The sequence below is a fragment of the Apostichopus japonicus genome, chromosome 12, assembly GCF_037975245.1.
Source record: "Apostichopus japonicus isolate 1M-3 chromosome 12, ASM3797524v1, whole genome shotgun sequence".
Classification (NCBI taxonomy): Eukaryota; Metazoa; Echinodermata; class Holothuroidea; order Aspidochirotida; family Stichopodidae; genus Apostichopus; species Apostichopus japonicus.
The window spans coordinates 22,846,165-22,873,896 of record NC_092572.1 but is presented as its reverse complement, the minus strand read 5'-3'; the positions used below and the strand labels follow the sequence as shown (position 1 = coordinate 22,873,896).

The window sequence follows — 27,732 nt, the reverse complement described above, 5'->3', positions numbered from 1 at the left end:
CTGAGCGACGGTGCACTGTGTGTATTTTCGTGTATTGGAGGACCGACCACTTTTCATTTAATTTTACTAGACGGACTGATCCAAATTATTAGATCAGAGGTTTGTTTTACAATACCCTTAATCTAGTATAAGTTATAGCATTATCAGGCAACTAGCCTAGACCTAATGGCATGTCATTTCGTGTATTACTCGCGACAGCCTATCCTTACGGTCTACATAGACTTAGACTTTTACAGTTGCAGAGCAATCGCGGTTGGTGTATTATTATAAACTTTTCATAGATAAGTCTCCTTGTTCGTTTTCAAATACACCTGTCTCGTAGTGGATCACCACGCATTAATTTTCTCTTTGTAACCGATTCAACGGCATATTCTTTCGATCACTATCGTAGGCCTGAAGGACCTGTACGTAGCATAGACTTTGTAATTACAAGAGGAGCCACTGTTGCAGACTTGCTTCTGTATACCATAGATAAGCTACGTCACTATCCTACCAACGACTGGGTCATTCTTCGCTGTGCTGCAGGCATTTAACAACCTTACGGAATTCGCCAGCAATTCTTCAGGTCACAGAGTTCTCCTTCGATCTCCAGTTACTGCTCCTTGGCTAATCTCACGTCTCCAACATTTTAAGGACGCTGTTCAACGAGAGCACCCACCCATTATTGTTGCCTTTATTACTATTCCTACAGCCTCCTTTGTTAAGTTCCGGGAAAGTAGGCAGCTGTTTTCGCCAATACTCACTACTGAACAACTCTGATCTCGACAATCAATTGGACGCAGTCAACCTATTCATCCGTTGTTTCAATCATCAACCGCAAGACAATTTCAACATTCGTAAATATGTATTTTTCATGTTCAAACTTTTTTTACATTTTTGTAGATTAAAGGGGGCATTTATTCAAACTGTAGTTCACCTATCTGATACTTAGAGCATTGAAAATGATATCGGTAGCCCTATTTCCATATTCATAGCATGTTCAGTTACCAAGATATGACTGTTTGCAGTTTGTTATTTAATAGGAGTAGAATGGCCACACCATATTTTTCATGTCAATACCTGGCTATTACCAAAAGTATTATATTTCCCTTTGAAATATATATAATATGTTTCCACACATTCCTTACATGTGAAATAAATAATTTTGTGTAAACATCATCTAAATACCAAGTGCTGACATAACATGTTAACATTTTAGAACGGATAGGGTTATAACTTCCATGTTTATATGACTATGAATAACAATTTTAAACATAGGAATTGCTACAAACCTAAGGAACTGATGTCATCAAATATTAGTGTTGCCGTTCTATTTTATTTCTTGTATATTCTTGTAATTTGTGAGTGTCCTAAAATTTTCGGTCAAAATTGACCTTTAATCAGTCATATTTACCACGTTTTCCTTGTCATATTGAGAAATTGTATCTCGCGATCCTTATACTCCACCATAACAAAACTTTGTATGATTTTGAATATTGTAAAAGAAATGCCTAGAACTACTGTACAACGTTCAGCTTCAATTTGGTTAATTTACGTATTAATTTTGCTATTAGGTGGGTTGACCCTGTTCACTAGCTTACATTGGCACTATGGTATGTACAATTGAAACACTCAATGCTAATCTATGGAAGCTTAAAAGTGCCATCAACATAAGAAAAACTTTGCCCCATAAATTGACATTTTTCAGTCTATTGTTTAGATAGCAAAATAAAATTTTATCAAATATCAGAAAATGTTGGATTGCTCAGTTGCTTTAACTGAGCAATTAAAAAATTTTCTGAAAAACGTTTAATTGAAAACTAATCATATCTCGTCAATTGGACATTTTTCTGCAAAATGTTTAATTGACAACTTATCATATCTCGTCAATTGGAAATGTTGCTGCAAAATGTTCAATTGTTCACTTCATTCCATCTGAGCAATTGAAACATTTTCTGCACAATGTTTAATTAACAACTTATGGTATCTCATCAACTCAACATAAACATTTTTCTGCAAAATGTTTAATTGTTCATTTCATTCCAAATTCTCAGCTGGAATGAAGTGAACAATTGAAATTGTTTCATGTGAGTGATAAATAGCCCCCCCCCCCCCCCAGGAAAATAATATTAAGCGTGTTAGTAAAAAGCACTGTATTTTTTGGTAATTCACTATGTCGTCGAATATAATTTGTTGAAAAAACAAGTTTTCCCTTTCGTTACATTAACATAGCTTTTGTAGTCAGTAGTCTATGTAGCCTTCAAGCAGATAACTATACTCAGTTGCTTACTGTGTAGTGAGGGCCAGTGGTACAGATGTATCGAAAAATAATTCCGCATAATTCCACATGGTAATGTTGATGAGTAGTACGGGGGGGGGGTACAAGGCAGCAGTTGGAATTTTCTGGCTCCAAAATCCATCCAGTTGGAATTTCAGCCACTACACCCCCCCTTCCCCATCATCAGGCCTTAGCTACGTCCCTGTGTAGAGATGGGATGGATAGCTACTGGCATGATTTTTAAAGCTTGATAACATACATGAATCACATTTTCAGTACACTTGCCCTTTAATGTGAATTTTTATGCTTAGTACTAAACCATTCCATTCTTTTTCATTGTGTCGTATCTACATTAAACGATTATACACCTTTATTCTTGCTCATCAATGTTCTTTATTCTAGAGTACATCCATCCATTTATATTTTTGTGTTTTCCAGATTTACTGTAGCGATATTTTTTATTACCTATGTCATTATCTTGTCATAAAACATAGAAGATGTTTATTCTCACCTTGCCAGAAAAAGTAAAAGTTCCGCTTTCGGTCGCGATTTTAAATGAGTTCATATTTTTATGATTCCATTTGATCTAGAGGATACATACTGTTGGCCCTTAGCAACATTCGCATTGCATTTGCAATGCAAAAGTATGTGCAATATATAGCATCTTGCCCTCATCGTTAACATTTGCAGGGTTTGCCTGGACATTCTATTCTTTCTCCAAATGCCAAAATGCTCCTTCCAATTAGGATGCATATAGTTTCAGTTCTGAGAGTTTCATATTTTTTCTTTAAATTAAAATGTAATTATGGAGTTTATGAATTATTGTTTAGTTTTCATTGTTGTCTTCTTGAAAAATATATTTCAATGAATGTACACATGAATACATTTGTTTTTATTTGGATTTGTTTCTGAGGCAATTAATCTCTGCTGTACCACGACAGTACATGAACGGTTCAAGTATTATTGATTCAACAACCTACTATAATATGTGGGACACAAGTGCAACCAAGCTATATCCAGCTCTTCTCTCGTCCTTTGGATGATAGGGGCGACTACACTTTCACGCTGAGACAAACTTATGACTTTTACAAACACTTCCTGCATGCTCCCAGGGCTGTTATTTTACGTCCCCATCCCATGGTCGTGATTGAAACTTGGCCTTCAGCCACTTTCCCGAATGCTGAGAGGTGGTAAACCTGTAGATAACTGAACTATTTTAAGGGACACAGTGAAACAGCTGGGCTTAAAATTTGAACCACACAGTTGGCCCAGTTGGGCCCAGTGTGGGTTTCACTTGGGTCAAGCCCAATCAACTGGGCCCGAAATGGGTCCCATTTGGGCCCCATGCAGTTAGCCTGATTGGGCACAGTATAGGTTCTGTGTGGGCCAAAACGATTGGGGCCCAGAATGGGTCCCAGGTGGGCCCCATACAGCTGGCCCGGTTGGTCCCCGTATGGGATTGGTTTGGGCCCCAATCAGTCTCGCCCAACTGGGACCAGTTTGGGCCACTCGTGGGTCCCAATCTGTTTGGCCCAATTGGGTCCTGTGTGGAACGGAATGACAAATCTGAATGGGCCCCAATTGGGAAGCCCAATTGGGGCCCACTTGGCAGCCCGAGTGAAACCCAATTGGGCCCCAACTGGGCATGCTGGCTGGGAAAGAAACTGGACACGCTATTGGATGCAGATCAAAGTAACAATCTGAATCACTGATCCGGAATTAGCCATGTGACTGCTCGGTTTACGAGTCTAATTCAGATATTATAATTTACCTGAAATGACGTAGGCCTAGATCTAAATATCTAACATGACGTAGGCCTAAATCTACATATATAACATGACGTAGGCCTAAATCTACATATATATTTAACATGACGTATAGGCCTAAATCTACATATATATTTAACATGACGTAGGTCCATATCTACATATCTAACATGACGTAGGTCCATATCTACATATATATAACATGACGTAGGCCTAAATCTAAGTATCTAACATGACGTCGGCCTAAAGCTACATATCTAGTATGACGTAGGCCTACATCTACATATCTAACATGACTAACAGGAGGCTTAAATCTACATTTCTCACATGACGTTGGCCTAAATCTCAATATCTAAACATCTTGCTAGATTTGTTCTTGCATGCAATTTTATTTGCGAAATATTTTCATTTATAGTTCACATATCCAGTTCCAGAATTAACCCGAAGCCAAAAATATGTGATGTTTCCTCTCAAGGATCAACCGCTGATGAACGTTACTCAAAAATTCTCGTTTATGAATACAATTACACCAACTTGCATTTATATTGCTGGACTCGATAACCAATAAGATTGGTAAATAAAACACTACCTTCCTCTCCACCTTAGCAGGATTACTTGTTGATGGAGAATTTCCAAACTGATGACTATGTTTACCTTGAACCGAACCAGGATTCTGTCGAGGAGAGTATGGAACAAGAGCACCTACGACCAGTGTGGAAGGGGGGCAGTGGCGGCGGAACCGGGGGGGGGGCTTGGGGGGCTCAGCCCCCCCAATAAAAAAGTTGAGGGGGCAAATGCATGATAAGCCCCCCCAATATTTACCAAGGCTCCGAAACGTGCATCTGCCCATTTTTCAATACATACTTGTCGATCTGTCCGATGCACACGTATACTATATAGGTGTAATAATTTTAGTAAATGCTGGGGGGACCCTCGGCCCGTCCCCTGGCTATAGACCACATTGATTGACTGTATCATGCCTCGTCGAATATTAGTGTTTTAAATAAGAGTGTAATAAGCTAAACGCTACACTCATCAAAATTTGCGTTTACACTACGAGTACACGCAAGGCGTGGAACATGGCTCTATATTTAAACGCAATCAATTATTAAATGAACAAAAACACAATATTAGCATTGCACCTGTACTGTATAGGGTACATGCATTCGTGACAGAACTTTGTTCATAGAAATTTGTTGGCAACTGCACATGGTTTTGGAATTACCCATTTGTTGACATTTAGAAATGCTTTCTGTTTTTTCTCATGACATTTATTTAATTATTGCATTTAATTGCAAGTAGTAATTTATACTACACTCAAAAACGTCTTTACGAGTACACTACGAGTAATAGCTACTCTCTTAAAACACCATCGAATATACAAATTACAATGTTTTTACAGATTTTTACGTGCAATCTGAGAAATTGCAGGCTTGAGACCAATATTTTAGGGCTAGGTATTCGCAGCATAAAACACATAAAGTGATGTTTCCGGCCATCTAGGGGTTTGAAAAACCCAAAATTTTCTTGTATGCTCCGCGCCAACCGATGGTGGCGCTCCGCTTAGAGTCTCCACACATTAGCCCCCCCAATAATTTTCCCGTTCCGCCGCGCCTGAAGGGGGGGGGGTGTGCACTAGGGGAGGTAAGAACTAGCGTCATGGAAAACCAATAAAGGAAGGGAGCTGTAGTATACTCACCAAAAATCAGCTCAATTCTTCTAGAAGGGAGGGAGAAAGGAAGGGGCATATTCCGGCCACAATGGGAAATCTGAAAAAGGTATTGGGGGAGGGTCGGATTTATTAACTCTCCTATAAAAGGTTATTGTTATTTTTGACACTTTGGTTACTACTGAGAAGAAAGCTTCTGGCCTATATCTGTAGAGGGAAAGCGGTTGGCACTATGCGCCTGTTGGCTTGTCTGACCTTCAAACCATAACTGTGTCAAATTTCAGATATTAATATTATGTTTTAGTAGGATCACTTGGTCCAAGGTAACATACTTTTTGAATTTATCTAGATCGCGTATTGCCATTAAGGCTGAATTTATATGAAAACATCGGTTTTAAGATGAACAAATACTGGTCAACTATCTTAACAGCATTTTTATTTCTTCTTTTAACCTTGTTTGTTAATTTTTAAATGACGATGGGTGCTTTAAATTGTATAATTTTGTGATATTTTATAACTATGTAATTATAATCTAGATTCTGTTTCCTTCTTTCCTTCAACTATTTTTGTCGACCTTCAACTTTGAAGAGAATGGAAAAACAGCAAGGCCATGCTCACATTACATTATTGCGGGAGAGGGAGATGTGAGTGGGCATGGAAATTTAGCAGGCTGGTAGTAGGATGAAGTGGGAGGGCGGGGGGGGGGGGGGAATGGTACACCTTCCAAAGATTGAAACCGCTTAAAAAATGATAAAAAACAAAACAATTATACACATAAAATATAACCTATAAACAACATATACTTTCTCATGTACTATATTTAACATGACATTTACTTTTAGTGTTTTAAGTCACACCTTATGTTATTGGATTAATTGCAAGTTTTACATAAAACGTTAAATAAGTGGTTTTTATTTCTTCCTGGATATGCTTTTATTTTATACTACACTAATAAGTAATAACATTGATATGTAGTAAACAGACTAGCGATCACAAATACTGAGCAATTTAAAAAATCTTCATATAGCCTGAACTTTTTGGGGTAAGTAATAGTCCCACAAGATGTTAACAAGTTCAAATGCCACAGAAGTTACTCCTTTAGGCTTCGACAGTAAATTCCCTCGCAAGTTCGTTACTACTTATCACAAACAAGAAAGCACAATGGGGAATATTAAGCAGTTTAGAGTTTTGTTCTCAAGTCGTGAAATGAAATGTTTTTTATTGTTTTCATTTTCAAACATATCATGTATTTATTGTTACAGATATAGAACATTACAGTTCTAATGTCACATGTGTCCTGGCATAAGGCAGTGGAATTCTCTAAGGCATTGGTTTTTTGTCCAAAGCTTTCACACCCTATACTACTGACAGAAAAGGACACATCCATACATACACGCACCCATACATACATATATACTACAGCACTTACCTCCAAGGCGATCTAGATATTGTGTCCCTTTGAGATCTGACATTACGTGCCCACCTAGGACAGTCTACAACAACCTGACCACATGAGGAGGAGGAAGTGGACAGTTCATAGTCCATTCTAGTGTCTCCAGTAATTTAGCACCATATTAGAATCTTTGGTTGGGGATCTAAAATCTATTTACTACTTGCCAGGAGCTGACTTTCATTAATCTAAGTATATAACTACACAGGTACCAACAAACAAACATATGCCATGCATTACAGAGCTATTACCCCCTCCGAGTAAGCTGAGTGGGGGTTACCTTACCTTAACTTCTTTCTGACAATATGATATCATAATACAACAAAATCAAAGTTTAATACAGTCAAACTGCAAATGACCAGAGTGATAAAATGTGTTTACTTATTACCTAAATGACAGAACTGCATTATCTTTCAAAACATTACAATTCATTTTTTTCTTTGCAATAATCCTTGTTTAATTATAATAATAATAATAATAATAATCAGTAGTTATTTTTAGGGCGCTTAAGCAACCACAAATGTGGGAGAAACCCGCAAGGGCGTATGGATTACAACTTACACGTCTTTTATCACCATGACAACCGCATCCTTTTCCCATAACCACACATGCAACAAGCATAATACAGCAGGTATACATTAAATATTGAGTGTACATTAAAGGAAAATAATAGTTGTATTGTAGGGTGATTATATAGTATACATATCAAATAGCTCTGAGGCTCCGAAACTAAGACATTTGCAGATCCCAAAATGCCAAGACAAAAGTGATAATATATTTTTTTGGTATCTTACATTAACATTAGTGGAATGAATGAATATAAAATGTGACCAACAGCCACACTGGTTTCTAACTACCACCAAGAAAAAAAAAGACAATAAAATATACATGTATATATTATATATTTAAAAAAAAAAAAAAAAAAAAAAACTTTGAAGAAGGCCAAATTTTATTTTTGTTTTTTTTGGTACTAGAATGAGTTTTCAAGCAACGACTTCTAAGTTAAGTAATTTATCAGTAAGAATTGCTCATCTGCCACTATGGAACCTTCCAAACTATTTCAGTGCAAACCACACTCTGTGTATACCTATATAGCTAATAGCAGGAAGGAAGGGAAGCGAGCGGAATTTTGGTGACAAATATGACTTTTTCGTGCCCTAAGTTGTTTGTCAGGACCCTTTTCCTCTGTGATTCGTAAGTCACTGAACACACAAGCCCATACGGTGTACAATAGTAATATGGGGTTCCATTGGTCTGTTGATTTACTACAACACATAACCATGTAAAGAGAGGTCATCAGTTACATTCTTATGGTAGCAAATGTTTTTTTTATATTTTAATTGAAAAATGAGCAAATACCGCAACAAGTGTCTAAAGATATTGGAAACAAAAACTAAAATAACACTGCATTGAATACATCCTCTCACAATGCCAAACTGTACGCACAATAAATTAATGAAAACGTGGTGCTACATCAAATGCCAAACAAAGAAGTGATAATAATAACACATGCACGACCAAACATGAACATATCAAGCAAACGAAAAACTGTTAGGTTATTAACTACTGGGTATGTACAATACGCTATCCACACATTTCAGCTGAACTGCTCTAAGACTTCACTTGTCAAAAGGCGACACAAACCGTTTGATTATAACTGATTTAGAAGACAGGGATTCTGATTTGGAACTTCCCCCCAAAACAGTAAAGAACAATTAAGCTCTGTTCTGGTTGATATCTTCATAAGAGTATTTCTTGGTGTGGGAGACTATAAGACTTGAACAAGTCTAAAAATTATTGGGATCAAACTTGCAAGCAACAAGTTAAATTTGGTGATAGAATCTAGAAGAATGTCTTAATTTGACTAATTCCAAACTGACTTTGAATAAAACATTTTAAAGTTTTTTAAAGAATTAGCAAAGAAATGCGTAAGCTGCTGGTATAATATGATTTAAATACGACCGACTATTTGGTTATCTTTTAGATTAATATGATTAAATGGAAAAAAATGAAATTTGTAAAGTTTTTCGATATATATCTCTTTCCTCAAGGTTACGACCTACTGGAAGGATTTCAGACATTTGCACACATGACTGATGTAGAATCTATGATATGAAAACCCAAGTGATACCAGCTGCAAAAATATTAATTTTAGTAAACCATGAATCTAGCTGCAATACATAACCAATTTCCTCTATGATTAATAGCTGCGATACATTCAAGCAAAAACAAAAAGCGACAACAAGGCACAGACGTGGTTTTGAAAAATGACTCCATGAAAGTCAATCAGAACCGCTGGTCCTGAATCTTGACAACGATAGTTACTCTTAATAGATGCCTTGACCATCTTCTACAATTGAGAGCTCTATGTGCTGGCAGGCTCACAAACCCTCTGCTATGATATATCCAACTTATATGTGTAATAGGCATAACCGGTCATCAATCTACATATTCTCTGGCACCACAATGATACCTCATGAGCATCATCACTGTGATGCCAATATGTGATGCACCAGAGACTACATGAAACCACATGCACTATGGAGACATACAAAATCTGAATAGCCCCCCCTCAATGATACTTGATGAACATCATCACTGTGATGCACCACAGACTTCATGGAACCACATGCTCTATACAGACACATACAAAATCTGAATAGTCCCCCCCCCCTCAATGATACTTCATGAACATCATCACTGTGATGCACTACAGATTTCCTGGAATCAAATGCACTATGGAGACACGCATACAAATCTTCATAGAAGCCCCACCCCCCTCCCCTTCCAAGCACCACAGATGGAAGGGTGAAGCCAGATGAATCCTCACACACTCTATGAACATTCATACCATAAATCCACACAGATGTACTCCGCAATGATACACTGGCATCGCTGTGATGCTGATATGCCACAATCACCTAGTTATCACAAACTCACCTCTCTCCCATCAAAAAATCCATAACCAAGGAAGCATGCATATTGTCCAATACCTTAAAAACATTCACGAATCAAAACTGAATGCACAGCCTACGATTTCATTTTTTTTTGTAGCTTTGAGACTCACAGCAATCTTCAATGATTCTCATGTAGTCATAAATGTCATCTAACAGACCTAGTAGGAAAACATGATTAAAGTTTGGTTCAAGACAACACCATCCCATTCGAGAGTCAGACACAATCGGGTGATGACTAGTTCTATAATCAAACAGCTTTCTTGATTATAAAAATTTAAACGGTTGAGGTAAATAAGTGTATCGAGATTACACGTTGGAAAAAAAAAATGTTGATGACATATGCTGCTTGATGATGACCAATGCATGATTGTACCTGATAGGAACTGCATTGGTCAAACCAAAACATCAGCTGCACATTACAAGCATTGCATCTGCACACTGTGCTGTTTTCAAGACATGTAATGGAAGGTGGGGGGGGTAGGGGTAGAGGAAATGGGGTCCAACCAATCATTAGCATTCCTTGCCCTGTTACGACTACATATTATATATTTTAATATTAAAATAAAAATAAAATAAAACTGTTAGCAAACTGCTTATCCACTAGAGAGCCTGTGTAGGAGAATGTGTAAAAGAAAGTTGGCCTGACGTTTCGATCCTAGCAGGATCTTCTTCAGAGGCTAAATGACAAGTCATTTAGCCTTTGAAGAAGATCTTGCCTTTTAGCCTTTGATGAAGATCCTGCTAGGATAGAAACGTCAGGCCAACTTACTTTTACACATATTTTAATATTTTAAGCATAGCACACAATGAGTTTCAGTTGTCCAAGCTTGAGTAATTTGTAGATATGATTAGTTAAAAACTAGAGATCATGTCTGCCAAACATCTCCTCCTAAAGGCTGGAACAGTACTTGACCAGTGCTTGACCAGCACATGGGACCTTCCACAGGTCTGTGAAGAACCCCAGAAGTGTGTTTTTACATCTAACATGTCAATACTTGGCACTACTATTAAAGGAATGGTTGATTGTAGGAAAACTGATATGATGGATAGCAATGAACTAAACAGACTCCCCCTGCTTACAAACAGCAGTCTGTTTCGTGTGTTAGCAAGCACAAATACTCCAGCTAGCATATAATAATATTATTATAAGCCTAATAGACTACCAGCATGCAATGGTATTTCGTACCCTAAAGTTACCCTCAGGCTTTAACTCTGCCTTTCCCCCATTCTCATATCGCAATCGTCGCTGGTTTCCTCGACAGAATGTTCAATCTAACAACTGTGTTATTTTATTTTTCTGTGGCTACAACCAAACCGGTCTTTTCCATGATTTATTTCTCTTCTGTGTGGCTGCCTTCCGATATGGACGCCCTCTTGGTAATGTAGTTCAGAAGGTCAATGGAGGTCACAATCCCAACAATCAGCTGTTTTTCTTTCTTCTCTCCGCCTGTATCTGCAAACACAAAACAGATGGTAGCATTTTGCAGTTTTTTTAAACACTTTACGTTTGCTTTTTAATGACGACAGAAATGATCTTTCCTCCACCAAAGAGTATTCCATTCTCCCAGACCCATGCAATTTTCTGGTCTTGTTACAAAATATTAAATATCTCAAGATCTCTGGCCGAAATACTTACTCGATGATTTTAATCATGGATTAAAGTGTTGTCCAAATTGCACAAGCAAAAACAAAGGAAAGAAGAGTCATGCCTTTGGTGGTCTGTGATTTTTTGCATTAATGTTTTTTCTATTCAAATATGAAACTTTTTTGGTAAATATTGTCTCCATAACTACAGTACCCTTGCAATATTGAAGAGAACAGCAGTATGCTTGTGGAGAATCAAAGACATCCATACTGGATAATGAGTTATTCCATCATGTGGAAGGGAATTGTATTTGGATACTTACAAACAATCTGATCTTGAGTCACAAGAACAAAAGAGTTGTGTTCCAATAAACGAGAGATAACACCCAGGGTGGTATCCATGGTTACCTGTTAACAACAGAGGAGTTTGAAACAATTTGAAATTGATGAATTCACACTATAAGCTTCTTTTTAGAATTCCTATGCTGCAATTAGAGGGGTTAAATATTACATTTTTTTCTTGTTGTTTTCAGATCAAACTATAACTTTTATTTGTAGCACATTTTGTTTTCCTCGTAAGTTCAACTTATTCGCAGCAAGATCTGCATAATTCTTTCATAAAATGAGGAGAAAGGTAAACACATAGGCACTTGATATGCATTCCACATGTTCTATGAAATATTAAAACATGGCTGCGTTATGACATATTTAGACTCCAATAGAATGATTAACTAGATGCTACATTCATACATGGTGAACAATGCAGTAAACTAGTGCCCGGTATCATGAAATAGAAGCCAAGCACACAAGAGCTACTTTTACAGTTTATTACAGGATAACGTAAGTATTTACCGTTTTGAATTCTTTGTAGAGAATTTCCGAGACCTTGGTGGATCCACTGACTCTTCTGGCTTTAAAGGCTGCCATTAACTGACCGAGAGTGACCACACCCAAGACAGACCTTAAAAATGGAAGGTTAAAGATTAACTAACTGTTAAAGGCTGCCATTAACTGACCGAGAGTGACCACACCCAAGACAGACCTTAGAAATGGAAGGTTAATGATTAACTAACTGTTTAAAGGCTGCCATTTACTGACTGAGAGTGACCACACCCAAGACAGACCTTAAAAATGGAAGGTTAATGATTAACTAACTGTTTAAGGCTGCCATTAACTGACCGAGAGTGACCACACCCAAGACAGACCTTAAAAATGGAAGGTTAAAGATTAACTAACGGTTAAAGGCTGCCATTAACTGACCGAGAGTGACCACACTCAAGACAGACCTTAAAAATGGAAGGTTAAAGATTAACTAACGGTTAAAGGCTGCCATTAACTGACCGAGAGTGACCACACCCAAGACAGACCTTAAAAATGGAAGGTTAAAGATTAACTAACGGTTAAAGGCTGCCATTAACTGACCGAGAGTGACCACACTCAAGACAGACCTTAAAAATGGAAGGTTAAAGATTAACTAACGGTTAAAGGCTGCCATTAACTGACCGAGAGTGACCACACCCAAGACAGACCTCAAAAATGGAAGGTTAAAGATTAACTAACGGTTAAAGGCTGCCATTAACTGACCGAGAGTGACCACACCCAAGACAGACCTCAAAAATGGAAGGTTAAAGATTAACTAACGGTTAAAGGCTGCCATTAACTGACCGAGAGTGACCACACCCAAGACAGACCTTAAAAATGGAAGGTTAAAGATTAACTGACTGTTTAAGACTGCCATTAACTGACCGAGAGTGACCACACCCAAGACAGACCTTAAAAATGGGAGGTTATAGATTAACTGACTGTTAAAGGCTGCCATTAACTGACCGAGAGTGACCACACCCAAGACAGACCTTAAAATGGAAGGTTAAAGATTAACTGTTTAAGGCTGCCATTTACTGACCGAGAGTGACCACACCCAAGACAGACCTTAAAAATGGAAGGTTAAAGATTAATTGACTGTTTAAGGCTGCCATTAACTGACCGAGAGTGACCACACCCAAGACAGACCTTAAAAATGGAAGGTTAAAGATTAATTGACTGTTTAAGACTGCCATTAACTGACCGAGAGTGACCACACCCAAGACAGACCTTAAAAATGGAAGGTTAAAGATTAACTATCTGTTTAAGGCTGCCATTAACTGACCGAGAGTGACCACACCCAAGACAGACCCAACAAATGGGAAATTTAACTTCAAATGGGAGTTTAACTAACTGTTAATGGCTATAAAATGCTACAAGGGTGACCACACCCCAAAACAGACCTAAAACTGGAAGGTTTAACTTTAACTAACCGTTAAAAGCTTTAAGAGTGACCACACCTAAGACGGACTTTCAAATGGGAAGTTTAACTTCAAATGGGAGTTTAACCAACTATTAATGGCTATAAAATGCTACAAAGTTGACCACACCCAAGACAGACCTAACGATGGAAGGTTTTAGATTAACTAACTATTTGAGGCTGCCATTACCTGACCAAGTGACCACACCCAAGACAGACCTTAAAATGGAAGGTTAAAGATTAACTAACTTTTTGAGGCTGCAATTAACTGACCAAGTGTGACCACACCAAGACTGACCTAAAAATGGGAGGTTTTAGATAAGATAACTCTTAAAGGCCTTAAGTGGCTTCAATTTGAGTGACCACACCCTAGACTGACCTACACATGGAAGGTTAAACTTTAACTGGCTGTTCAAGGCGATAACAGGCTTCCAGAGTGACCACACCCCAAGACAAACCTACAAATAGAAGATTTAAGTTGAACTACTCACTGTTCAAGGGTATAAAAGGCTTTACGACTACTTACCCAGCCTCATTGACCACAGGTAACTGGTCAAAGCTCTCCTGGTTCATGACATCAATACACTCTTGAGAGGTCACTGACTGGAGGACGGTCAGCGGAACTCCCAACTTGAGAACAGACAGAGGTTGCTTAGCCCACCTTAGGAAATAGCAAGAAAGAAAGATATTGATATCGGAATTGCTTTTCTGTTATCGAAACGACATTATTAAGATGTTGCATTGTTGACTCTCAAAATTATCTTTAAAGTACTACAAGCAGTTGAAGGGTAAGCCCAGCCAACCAAGATTACAAACTGTAAGATGAGATGCCATATGTGAGAGCAACCACCATCAATTAATTATTTCAAAGTTAAAAACTTCCTTCAACCACATGTACAGTAAAGTAAAGGAAAGTAAATTAAAATTTATTGATATTCATCATAAAATGACAATATAATAAAATGTACTACAGCATCTTAAAAAATAGGTTAAAATTTTTTCAAAAAAAGAATCACACTGCCTTATAGGGTAACTTACAGCATGCTGTTACTGGAGTTTCACGCCTGCATCGCGATGCAGTGTAGCCACGGTAACATACCGCCCGACCGCGCCAAGAAGAAATAAGAACATGTGACCATTTACATTCACTGGTCTGATGATCGCCGTGCAGGCCTGTCAACTCGAGTAACAATATGCTGTAACTTAAGTGTAGGTATACTATATATATAAGAACCCCTCAACATACAATCAGCGTCCATAGCCTAGATGGTTAGGGTGTCCGCATATAAAATGGGAAGCCCGGGTTCGAATCCTAGTGGAGGCTGGAAGTTTTTACTGTTCTGGATTTCCCAACTCACTACAACTTTTAATATAAAGCATCCTGGCTCTAAAGCAGTGGATATACTGTACCCTGCTGCTCACTGATTGTGTTTAACCTTTAACCTTCTTAAATGCACCATGATACCACAAGCAGGATTCGTGGTCAGTCGTGGCATTACTGGAATATCGCAGCAATATTTGTCACACCTTTGACAATTTCATTTTAGGCAAGGTGTCAACATGTCGTGGAAGGCAACACATAGTTCTACAGACAACCATGATAACCAACATGTACACCCCGCTAAATGTCGTCATTGTTAGCCAAACCTTTTGTTACACTCGGAGAGTCTATTTAGCATGAAAAGCAGACCGATCCCATTACCATGGTAACGTGAAACTTTGGCTGAACCATGACAAAGAGTACTCCGTACTAATTGATTTAACTGTCCAAGCTGTACCTAAACTTACTGAAGAATATTGTCTAACATTATCTCAAAATTACTCTGCTGAGACTCAACATGCTTGAACTATCTAAAACAATATCGAGATTCACTATTAATCTAAGGAGAATTCTTTGGACATCATCGCAACATGCTTGAACCATCTGGAGCAATATGAAGATTCACTATTAACCTAAGGAGAATTCTTAAGACATAATAGCAACATGCTTGAACCATCTAAAATGATATCAAATTTCACTATTAATCTAAGGAGAATTCTTTTGACACAATAGCAACATGCTTGAACCATCTAAAATGATATCAAAATTCACTATTAACCTAAGGCGAATTCTTTAGACACAATAGCAACATGCTTGAACCATCTAAAAATGTTATCAAAATTCACTATTAATCTAAGGAGAATTTATTGCTGTGAATTCTTGGGTATGGCTTTCTAAACTCAGCAACCAAATGGAAAAGAAACTAGCAGAAGAATTGGATTTATCTGGATTTATCTCTTACTTTGTGTTTCATGCCAAGAGATAATGAGCATGAGTTGGTGGTATCCAAACACTACATTTCTGTGCATGCAACATCTATGGTCAGACTAACAAGCATGCACTCACCATGATAATTATTTGCATCTGGTGACTCAAAACTTTATCACAGCGAAGCATAGTCATTAATTTAGTATTTTGCTAATAAAAGTACATTGTTTGAATGAGAATGAGAACTGAGGAAACATTTAAGCTTTCATTCGATGAAAGTGGTGTACTGCATAGCATCTGTCAAAGTGTGGCATACCAACAACCGTTAAAAGAAAAACGATAAACAAAAAAAATTGTGTTCGCGGAAAGCAAATAATTATAGATGTCAACAAATTTTCCATCCAATTTTCATGTCCAAAGCTGTTTACAGAAACATGGCCTTTCCTGTTTAAGCATCTGATAAACAATGACAACAACAAAATAGACAAATTAATGCAAATAAGAGGCGGTACCATGAGAAGTGAATTAGTTGTCAGACTTAAAAGCAATGTTGCCGTGTTTGCCAAAGAGTGCATAGCAAAGTTGATAACAAAAAGAAGACTCTTAGACAGACAAAATGTTTGCTTCAGGCTAAATTGGAAATATACTTACGAAGACATTTCACTGAAAGTTAGAAATCAATAAATGAGTCCAGTTAAAGCGAATTCTGTGTTTAGTTACACACGCAATGAGCCACTGAATGTAAGAACCTTAAGCTTTGCAAATCACATAAACAGATTCTCTTAAACCTGCACCCCTGGCCTTTTTCTTTTTACAATTTTCTGACAGGTTGAAAAAAAAACAAACAAGTCCTTTGTTTTATTAATGCTAATATTTGATGGTACAATAATCAAAACAACCCAAACATCATCTGTACGTGATCAATACCCCCCACCCCCCTCCCACCCCACCTCAAAACATTCTCCCTCCCCTTCCCCACCCCTTTCCATCATAAAGAATGTAAATCATTTTTGAAGGAAAGATAGTCCAACTGAAAGTTCTTTTCTAAAATCTGTAATCTTTTTCAAACATCACAAAGTGCAATGAATACTTTTAATTTTAAAAAAATTAAAAACAAGAGCATCAATGACGCAGTATCTCAATACTGGAAGTTCTAATTTTGATTCCTAGTTTTCTTATCTTTGCTCTGTCTCTACAATTATCAATATCAATATATATAATATTTTTGGTCATATAGTTTGACGTCAATGACAACAGTCAAATAAGAAGAGGCGAACAACTCGACCATATTCTTGATGCCCGCCTTGAGAAAGCTAGGCCTATCGACCTACTGTAGACTGTAGTGGTGACTACCATCAAAACTGTGTACACTTCCAATTATCAAAACAACCCATGTTTTTCCATCTCAATAATTTTGACATGAATATTTCGTGGATTTATGACTTGGAAAAAATAATGTACATATGTAGAATATAAGTTTTAAATTGAAAGTGATGGGTGGCCTCCTCCTCCCCTAATAGCCACCCCAGTTCCTCTCCATTTTAGTATTTTCTTTTAATTCTTTGTATATTTGATGTCAAACATCACAGGTTCAAAAGAAAGCTAAACATACTTCTTATAACCTTATTATATCCTTATAAATAAGACATAACCTTATCCAATTTTTATAGTCTTATAAAAGTTGTAATGCTATGGCCGGCTCGTATTTTATACATACTCCAGTGAAAATAAAATGTGACAGATTATAATTTTTGTTTTTAATTCTTTTTTTTGGGGGGGGGGGGGTTAAAGAAATATACCAAACAAGCTGTTAATTCATAATGATGCTTCATTCTAGAAATGCACAATATACACTCTATTCCAAATGAATAGTTGTTGTATTATCCCATTAACATTATGTTAAATTTATGGAGTCACAGACTCACAGTTAATATATAAGTTGGAAACTTAACTTAAAAATTAAAACACACTGTAAGGCAATCAAACAAACTTACTGTACCATGGCCCAAAACTGCCTGAACACCACCAGTACAATGCTAATGTGGCTATTACTAAATTAAGGCCTAATATAGAATGCATTAGGCCTAGCCTAAACTTGTAGCCTTCAGCAGCACAACAAAGTGCATACGTAATTATACAAAATACCTGATGGGCAATCAAACAAACTTATCATGACTCTTGCTCTGAAAAACTACCTGAACAAAAGAACAATCCTTAAATTGATATTACTAAAACCATGGAGCTATAAACAGACGAAGTCCTAATATAAATTAAATGCACAACAATGTGTATATGGAATTAGTGTGCATTGGTCGTGAGGGTGACCATTTTCGTATGTCTAACATGTAGCTGCCATGAGGCATAGCCAATCTGCTACAAACCAGACTTGGAGGCGGGGCTTGAGTCATAGCCAATCTGCTACACAAGACTTGGAGGCGGGGCTTAATCATCAAAAACAATGAAACAAACAAGTTTTGGAGCGTGTGCAAAAAGGCCTCATTTCAACTGTTTTTCAGAGGGATTTGGCCAAATTTGGACATAAATCGGTGAAAAAGTCATAGAATGAGATACAATTCTGGAATAAAAAATAGTAACTTTTGTTGGCCTATATGATATATGCTTGCTCTGGAAATTCCAGAGAAAAAGAACTTTGTATGAAGACATTGAAAAATTTTTGAGAGAAGAGAGAGTCCCACTTACTGTTACAATATCTCTATACATGTAATGTATTGAGATAAACATACTTTCATTCTGCAACAGCACAGACCGTTGACATCAAAATGACCTCAAAATGGCCATTTTTCTAATGAACTATCTTCACTGTATATTCAGGGATGTGCCCAAGAATTCCTGACTGCCGGGTAAACTGATCGCCATCCTGGGAATTGGGTCTAAAGGGGAGGGGGTGTCCCCCCTCCCCTTCGAGAAATTTTTCGATTTTTGAAGGTGCTCAAATGCCAAATGCTGGCACTTGTGTAGCTTTTTAAGCACATACACAAGTACTAGTTTTGCTAATAATTTACACTTTTTAATTTTTTATTCAATTTATGTTGAATATATTGTTAGGAATGTCTGGAATTTTAGATGAAAATAGTGCTGGGCGGGATTCACGATTTTTAAGACAGTGCTGGGTGGTCATTTTTCGTGCTGGGCGGGGCCGCCCAGTGCCGCCCAGCGTGGGCACATCCCTGATATTGATTTAAATTTTAGATACCAGATTGGAATTTCATTTCAGCAATCAAGTAAGCAACTCACCCAGCTGTTTGTATCGGTTGATCCAAGAATCCATGTTCTTCCATCCACGAGTCGGACAGAAACTTTGTCCTGAAATGGAAATTATGTAAATAAAGGCATTGAACTGTGTACTTCTAGTTCATGTATCAAATAACAACATGAAAGACTTTAATTACTCTGTTAGGGTCCTAACATTCCATCCTTCAGAGAAACACCAGAGCTTTTTCCAGAATTTAAAGTGTCTCCTGGGAGGTTTACCAAACACCCTCCCTCCCCCTCCCCATTCTCAATTTTTCTACAGATTTAAAATCGAGGATATCAAAGCTGTAAGTTTATTAGCATTGCAGCCTCACCCTTCATAAGCCCTCAGGAGAAAATCTGTAATCCATACCCACTCTCTCCAGGGCACCCTCCCATAATCCCTACTTGGGACAGTGTATGTGGTAAAAATATAAGCTGTGACAAAGGTGATTAAGGAGCATATAATTTTCATTCCGATTCAATCACGCTATCAATGTGCTGACCTTCCTCTCACATCTTCCTGCCATGCAACTTTGGCTTATTTCGTTCTTGTTCTCCAATCCTCTAAATATCCTTGTAAAGGCTGCGCTTAACACTAAGTCTAGCCTCTTTATTAGCATACACTGTGTGTTTACATTATGTATTTGTTAACCTTGTTAAACTGTCCACTGATAAAGAAACTTGTCTGGATTGCAGTTCCACGCCAATTACCTACTTTAAGTTTTGATAAGATAAATATCGGAATGATAAGATAAGGTTACTTAATGGCTTGTGTTCTGTCAAACCAGACAAGCTCTGTAAGATAAACACTAAGATAAGAAGAGTTTGTAAGCCCACTGGTCTTATCAACAGTTATAATATTTACTCCTGTTTGAATCCAGCCCCTGTGTTTACTTACAAGTAATTCTATTCATCCAGTCATGTACTCTCTACTGGTTATGTGATGTCTCATTTTTATATCAACCCCTGTTTACTTTACGTACAGCTGTTTTATCCAGTACTGTGAGCACTAACAACAGTTAAATGTTTGGGGATAGGTCTTTGTCAGTTGCCTTAGGCAAAGGAATGGAATAAACTACCAACTGAGGTTAAAAGCACCGTTAGTTGTGTTTAAAAAGAATTTAAAGACACAGCTGTTCTCTGCTGCTTTTATTGTGTAAATTGCTGAAGTATTTGGTTGTTAAACGCTACTAGATATTATGTTGTTCTGTATAAGCGACTTGATATAAATTTTTGTTATAATATCATGTATTATGTCATTTGACATCCAGGGCTATGTTTACTTACATGTACTTCCGTACAGAGTCTGGGAGGATCACAACACAACGTTGTCCTTCTTTTAGGTATTATGTCATTTGACATCCGGGACTGTGTTTACTTACATGTTGATTCCTTACAGGGTCTGGGAGGATCACAACACAACATTGTCCCTCCTTTATGTATTTTGTCATTTGACATCCAGGACTGTGTTTACTTACATGTAATTCCGTACAGAGTCTGGGAGGATCACAACACAACGCTGGCCTTCTTTCAGCGTCTTGGCCGCTCTCATGGCAGCTACCATAGCAGTCCCACAGCTTCCACCTGAAGAGACATCAAATCCGGAAAAAAGTAATAAACATCCAACTCACCCAAAATTGTTATTACAGTTAGGTAATGAATCTAAAGATACATCCAAAGAAGAATGTATTCCGATGAAAAATATAAAAATTGCATGTTCTTTGCATATAAAACTGTACTTCAACTAGAGCACCAATGGTGCAGAAGCTCATACCTTTTCGAGCTTAAAAATGTAGGGCCCACAAAACTTTATGGCCCACCAAATTTTAGGCCATTTTTCAGATTCCACCAATTTTGGGCCCATGAGGGGTAACCCCCCCTCCCCCCCTCCTTTAGCAGAATCCTGGCCACACCACTGGCTATAATTCCTATTTTCCCCCTTTAAATCCTATTTTACCCACTCTCTCAAACAATACCACTGACCTACCCTATTAAACTTTCTCCCCTCTACCTGAGCAGACCTGAAGCACTCCTTGCCAAAATTTTGGCTGGCTGCCTACAATACCTCAGGCTCAAAGACTTCTAAGAATCGGCAAGTGCTGATTGGCTATAGGGCTCTCATGCTTACAGTTCGACAGTTAATAACAACTCCCAGTCCTGCTTTAATTCCACTAACAGCCTCTGCAGAGCTTTAACCACAAATGTAAACAAACACTGCAAAGACTGGGAGACAAATTAAAGGAGCTTTGGCAAAAGGTGAAGGCTCAGATTTTTTTAAACAATGGGGATTAATTGTAATTAATTAACTTTTGACCAAAAATTATTAGGCATCACCTAATTCATACACAATCCAACAATCATCAGTTCAACTTTGAATATGATCCATCAAAATCTTGAGGAGATTGAGATATTTGAAAATATTACAAAGAATGACCCCCGATGACCCCCTAAATGACATTTGACCTCAATTTTCCGAACACCCCTCGAAACTCTCATCCCGAGGAACGTTGTGACCAAGTTTCATTATAACTGGCCATACACTGTACGAACAGGAGCAATTTGAAAATATAGGGCTGCGGCCCGGGTCACAAAAGACCCCTAGTTGATCTTTGATCTCAAATTCATGAACACCCTGAAGGTAAAACTTCCATAGTACTATCGTGACAAACCCTCAACATTGTACCATGGAATCTGTAGGAGAAGAAGCATTTTGCGTATTTCCACAAAATGGCCCATTACGGCCCACATGTGACCTTTGACCCCAAATTTCGGACCATCTCTGATGGCCCTATACCCAATGGTCCTTGTGTCCAAGTTTCATGAAATTCCATCAAACACTGTGCGAGTGGGAGCGGTTTTACCAATTGTTGACGGATAGAGTGATAGAGTGATAGAATGATAGAGTGATAGACGCCGCACTGTAACAATAGCTCACACCAGCATGCTGGTATGAGCTAAAAACTAGAAATTTCCAAAGTATATTTGGCAGAGAAGATGTGGATAGTTGGGTGCCCACACTTACCAAGAAAAACATTAACAATGAAGTCCACGTCCACGATTTCTTTTAATATCAAGCAAGACTTGATCGCAACGTGTTAATGGAATCTTGCTCATCATCTGTTGCGAGTTACAAGATGATGGGCTTAAGGGAGCTAGGAATATTCTTAACTATTATTTAAGACAATGTGTGACCAAAGACAACAGGATAACAAAATTAAGTGATATACTTGACTATTCTCACAGAATGCTGTTTGGCATGATGCAAGAACACTTTCTTCTTAACTAACCAATTGACATTCAAGCAGGTTTAAGATGTTGGTAGGAAAAGCCATGTAAGAAATCAAGTTCAGATATTAAATACACTCAACCAATTAAGTATGACAGAAGGAAATTGGGTGTTCTGATTTTAAATACATCGAACCAAGAGTGTTGGTTTATATTGACAACAGGCCTATGTTAAAATGTCTGACCAGAAGGCTATGTGAGACTAGCCCATTGCAGTCTTACAGTTAAATGTACACTACCATACTTCATAATAACAGGGATGCCAGCAGGGTTTGCCCTTAGGGCCTGAAAGTTGTAGGGACTATCTAAGCGGAGCGCCACCCTGGTTGGTGCCAGCGTTGCAAGAATATTTTGGCAAAATATCCCTCCCAGATCACCGGAAATGAAACTTCCCAGGCCTTGTATGTTGCATCTGTATTTTATTCTTATCTGAACTTTTTATTTTAATATATCTTGTTTTAGAAATTTACACTTCCAAAAAGATACTATCAAAAATACTATAAGAAAATGAGAAACAACACCACTGGATAATGGTCATGTGTTCGATTCTTTAACCTTAAATGGCACTTTCGGTAAAGGTGAAATATGCCTAAGTACCGCAGAAGTCTCATTCTGAATTGCCAGGCCAGGAAATGAACTTTAGGAACTTTTCTGGGGACATCTATCTTCATATGTAGGGTCTAGTCCAAGAGGAAATTTCCGGAATTATCTCCGTTTTCCAGTCACTTCCACAGGCAGCTACAAATTTTAATATTTGTCCCTACTCTAATGATACTGAAATACTTGAAAATCATGGGAAACTTAAGAAAATATCATTGCAATAATGTTGGGAACTTTATGAAAATCCAGAGAAAAAATTGCGGTAGGGGCTCAAATTTGCGTATGCTACAGTGTGTTAGAAATAGTTAGAAATTCGCGGAAAAAGCTCATGCCTGTTTCAACTGAGACGGAAAGATCGTGTGGAGCTGGAACCAAATTTCAAAATCGTGAAAAAGCCGGAATTCCGGCCATTGCCCGAATTTCTGGCATCCCTGATGATAAGAACCATCATCACAGCAACCTGTAGATAAGCTGCTTGGTTTTATTACTGCAACTATATATTAGTTACTTTAAGCTTTCATTAAGAATTAGGCATTCCATATCTTTAAAATTCCTTTTTTTTATAGTATTGCGAGTTATGTGGCCCTTCCCACCATGCACACGTAATTAACAACCTTTCCACCTACCGCACAAGAGTCCTTCCTCCTTTATCAACCTGCGGGACATCAAAAAGGCCTCCTTGTCACCAACTTTGACCCATGCGTCTGCAATTCCTTGGTCCAAGACAGTCGGGACAAAGTCATAACCGATTCCTTCCACATGATATGATGTGACTTCACCGTTCAGCGACTCTGGTAAAGCCAGGATGGATCCCACAGGGTCCACACCCACAATCTGTCAAACAAAATCAAAGAACGAGGGATGGTCAAAAAGTGTTCTTGGCAAACTGTCATCCATGCTGTAAAACATTATTATTATGTTTACCGCTGCTGAGTCGCCATTAGACATCTCCGAGTGAGGATGAACACCGTTATGGCCAACGTCTTCAATGTACTTCTTGGTCTGAATATTATGGGCTATGACAGAACCTTCGGTGTCAACACCTATAATCTAAGAGAGTAAAATAAGAACACACATTACACATGTTCTCGGGAAACCAGGACCTGTGATGAAAGGTCTGCTATTGTCTGCATAAAAAGACTGAAGCTAAGAACAGTACTGGACTCTCTGATGGACAGGTTTAGGACAGTCTGGAAGGGAAAAGTTCATATCTGAACGATATATTTAGTAATGCATTAACAGGGTTGGCCGGTTTTAACCGGGGCGGTTTAAACCGCCCCGGTTTAAACCTGGTCTAAATGGGGGGTTTTGACCACCTAAAAGTGGTCAAAACTAATTTTGTGCATAAACTGACATGTTTGTCAACCCAATAAGAGATTTTCATCTACAGCAAGTATCTAAACCAAGTAGGCCCCTATCAAGCAATGTTCAAAGGACACATGTGGAATACAGATATACAGTATTATTAAAGAGTAGGCCTACTGACACACATATAAATTGAAATACTTTTATTCCCATGAAACTTTCTACCTACAATTTACAGTCTAACGTTAAACTGCAATTGGAGGCGGGGCTTAATCATCAAAAACGGACCTTTTTACTAAAAGTAGGGGCGGCAGCTCAGTGTTGTTTTAAGAAAGAAAAATCATTTAAACATCAAATAAAGCAAATAAAAGCCATAAAACAACTAATTTACTACAGCTTAAAAAAGGCATGTCAAGACTTCTGTTGATTTATCAGTACAGGGCAATTCTGTTAATAGTATAAACCCCCTATTTGCAAAAAAATGAAATTTGGTCAAAAAGTACAATTGGTGTACGACGTACAGTACAGTACATCTCCAAAAAATGCCAACTTTAAAACATCTGTTTCTCAACACTTGTTGAGCTACTTAACTTACATCATTCAATTAGTGAAAAGATACAACTTATATGTCTGATACTAATTATCAACATGTGAATTACATTTTGCATATTCCCGCTACAGTCGTTGGTTGGTGTTCAAATATTTTGCACAGGTATATACTGTACACCCGACACCGAAAAAATGTACGTCCGACACCAACCATATATATATAAAGGTGACTTCTTGCAATTGCAACCATGCTGAGAATTGTATGCTGTAGTGCAATACCTAGTGTGTTTACTAATTACACATACTTAAAAACTAAAATGTTCACACCCAACAGATATCTGAGATAAGTTTTTCTGTTCTTGACAATGCAGTTCATGCGAGACTAAGTTAGTCCGACACCGAGCATATCAGTGAACCCCATGCCCCCTAAAGTAAGGTTGATGAGTTATTCCTAGATATGGATTGATAGGCATAGTCAGGTGATATATTGCAGCCAAGTTAAACAAAAATCCAACATATCGTCTTCAACTGAGCAACATTGAAACCTTCCAAAATTGTCTGAAATGTTTGTCCAGGATTACGGATTGAATTGCCCGGGCCCAGCACAGTTTCCGCAGACTCCTCAACATATCCTGCAGGGACCACATCTCCAATCAAGAAGTGAGGAAAAGAATTGGCCAGGCTATCGGGCCCTACGATGACCTCCTCACCATTGTGAAAAAATGCAAATTGAGATGGTATGGCCATGTCACAAGATCGACAGGACTGGCTAAGACAATCCTGCAGAGCACGGTACCGGGAGGAAGAAGGAGAGGCAGACAGAGGAAAAGATGGGAGGATAACATCCCAGAGTGGACGGGCATCAAACTGCCTGATGCCCTTCGAGAGGCCGAGGACAGGAAGAAGTGGAAAGAAATAGTTGGGAGGGCATCTGTGGTGCCCCTACGGTCTACCAGACTCCAGGATAGGTGAGGTGAGGAGGAGCACATAATAATGAATCATTACCGTGAAGACATTGCCTCAATCACTTGAACTGCCATCCACTTGGGCCACAAGTTAAAGAGAAAAATTAGTTTATATTCTGAGCAACTTCATTGTGCTGGCCAGTGGCCACTCTCAAAATCTTTCACACTACAAGCAACTGTTGATAATACAAATGATGTATGCCACCAGAAGAGGAATTGACATCAATTGAACCTGTAGTCTTGATTTTAGCTGAATATGGAAGAAAAACATGCTAGGAACTACATTAGCCCATTATATGGCACCACTCCATTACTTGTAGTATAAGGGCACCACTTTACACTCACCCAATATTACTGCATACCATCACACAGTGGTGACCTAGTACTTACACCACACCACATTACATGGCACCACTCCATTACTTGTAGTACAAGGACACCACTTTACACTCACCCAATATTACTGCATACCATCACACAGTGGTGATCTAGTACTAACACCACACCACATTACATGGCACCACTCCATTACTTGTAGTACTAGGACACCACTTAACACTCACCCTATATTACTGCATACCATAACAAGGTGGTGACCTAGTACTAACACCACATTACATGGCACCACTCCATTACTTGTAGTACTAGGACACCACTTCACACTGACCCAATATTACTGCATACCATCACATAGTGGTGACCTAGTACTAACACCGCACCACATTACATGGCACCACTCCATTACTTGCAGTACTAGGACACCACTTCACACTCACCCAATATAACTGCATACCATCACACAGTGGTGACCTAGTACTAACACCACATTACATGGCACCACACCATTTCTTGTAGTACTAGGGCACCACTTAACACTCACCCAATATGACGGCATACCATCACACAGTGGTGACCTAGTACTAACACCACATTACATGGCACCACACCATTTCTTGTAGAACTAGGGCACCACTTAACACTCACCCAATATGACGGCATACCATCACACAGTGGTGACCTAGTACTAACACCACACCACATTACATGTCACCACTCCATTACTTGTAGTACTAGGGCACCACTTCACACTCACCCAAAATCACTGCACACCATCATACAATGGTGACCTAGTACTAACACCATACCACATTACAAGGCACCACTCCATTTCATGTAGTACTAGGACACCACTTAACACTCACCCAATATAACTGCAAACCATCACACAGTGGTGACCTAATACTTACACCACACCACATAACATGTCACCACTCCATTACTTGTAGTACTAGGGCACCACTTCACACTCACCCAAAATCACTGCACACCATCATACAATGGTGACCTAGTACTAACACCATACCACATTACAAGGCACCACTCCATTTCTTGTAGTACTAGGACACCACTTAACACTCACCCAATATAACTGCATACTTTCACACAGTGGTGACGTAGTAATAACACCACACCACATTACATAGCACCACTCCATTACTTGTAGTACTAGGACACCACTTCACACTGACCCAATATTATTGCATACCATCACATAGTGGTG

At 38.3% G+C, this 27,732-nt stretch overlaps 1 protein-coding gene across 7 annotated transcripts in view; it reads right to left on the bottom strand.

The window, feature by feature from the left end:
• Positions 1–6,492: 6,492 nt before the first annotated feature.
• The window catches only part of LOC139976757 (cystathionine beta-synthase-like), a 43,911-nt gene continuing 22,671 nt past the window's right edge, over positions 6,493–27,732 (bottom strand). The window contains exons 7-15 of one of the 7 annotated variants that reach the window (XM_071985482.1): positions 24,277–24,402; positions 23,979–24,186; positions 20,946–21,051; positions 19,468–19,536; positions 16,864–16,875; positions 14,491–14,625; positions 12,536–12,644; positions 12,007–12,091; positions 6,493–11,552 (exon numbers count right to left, since the gene is read on the bottom strand). In XM_071985482.1, coding sequence (XP_071841583.1) covers positions 11,431–11,552; positions 12,007–12,091; positions 12,536–12,644; positions 14,491–14,625; positions 16,864–16,875; positions 19,468–19,536; positions 20,946–21,051; positions 23,979–24,186; positions 24,277–24,402 — 972 coding nt within the window. In that variant the 3' untranslated portion in view covers positions 6,493–11,430. The other 6 variants (XM_071985483.1, XM_071985485.1, XM_071985486.1 and 3 more) reach the window with 6 other exon arrangements.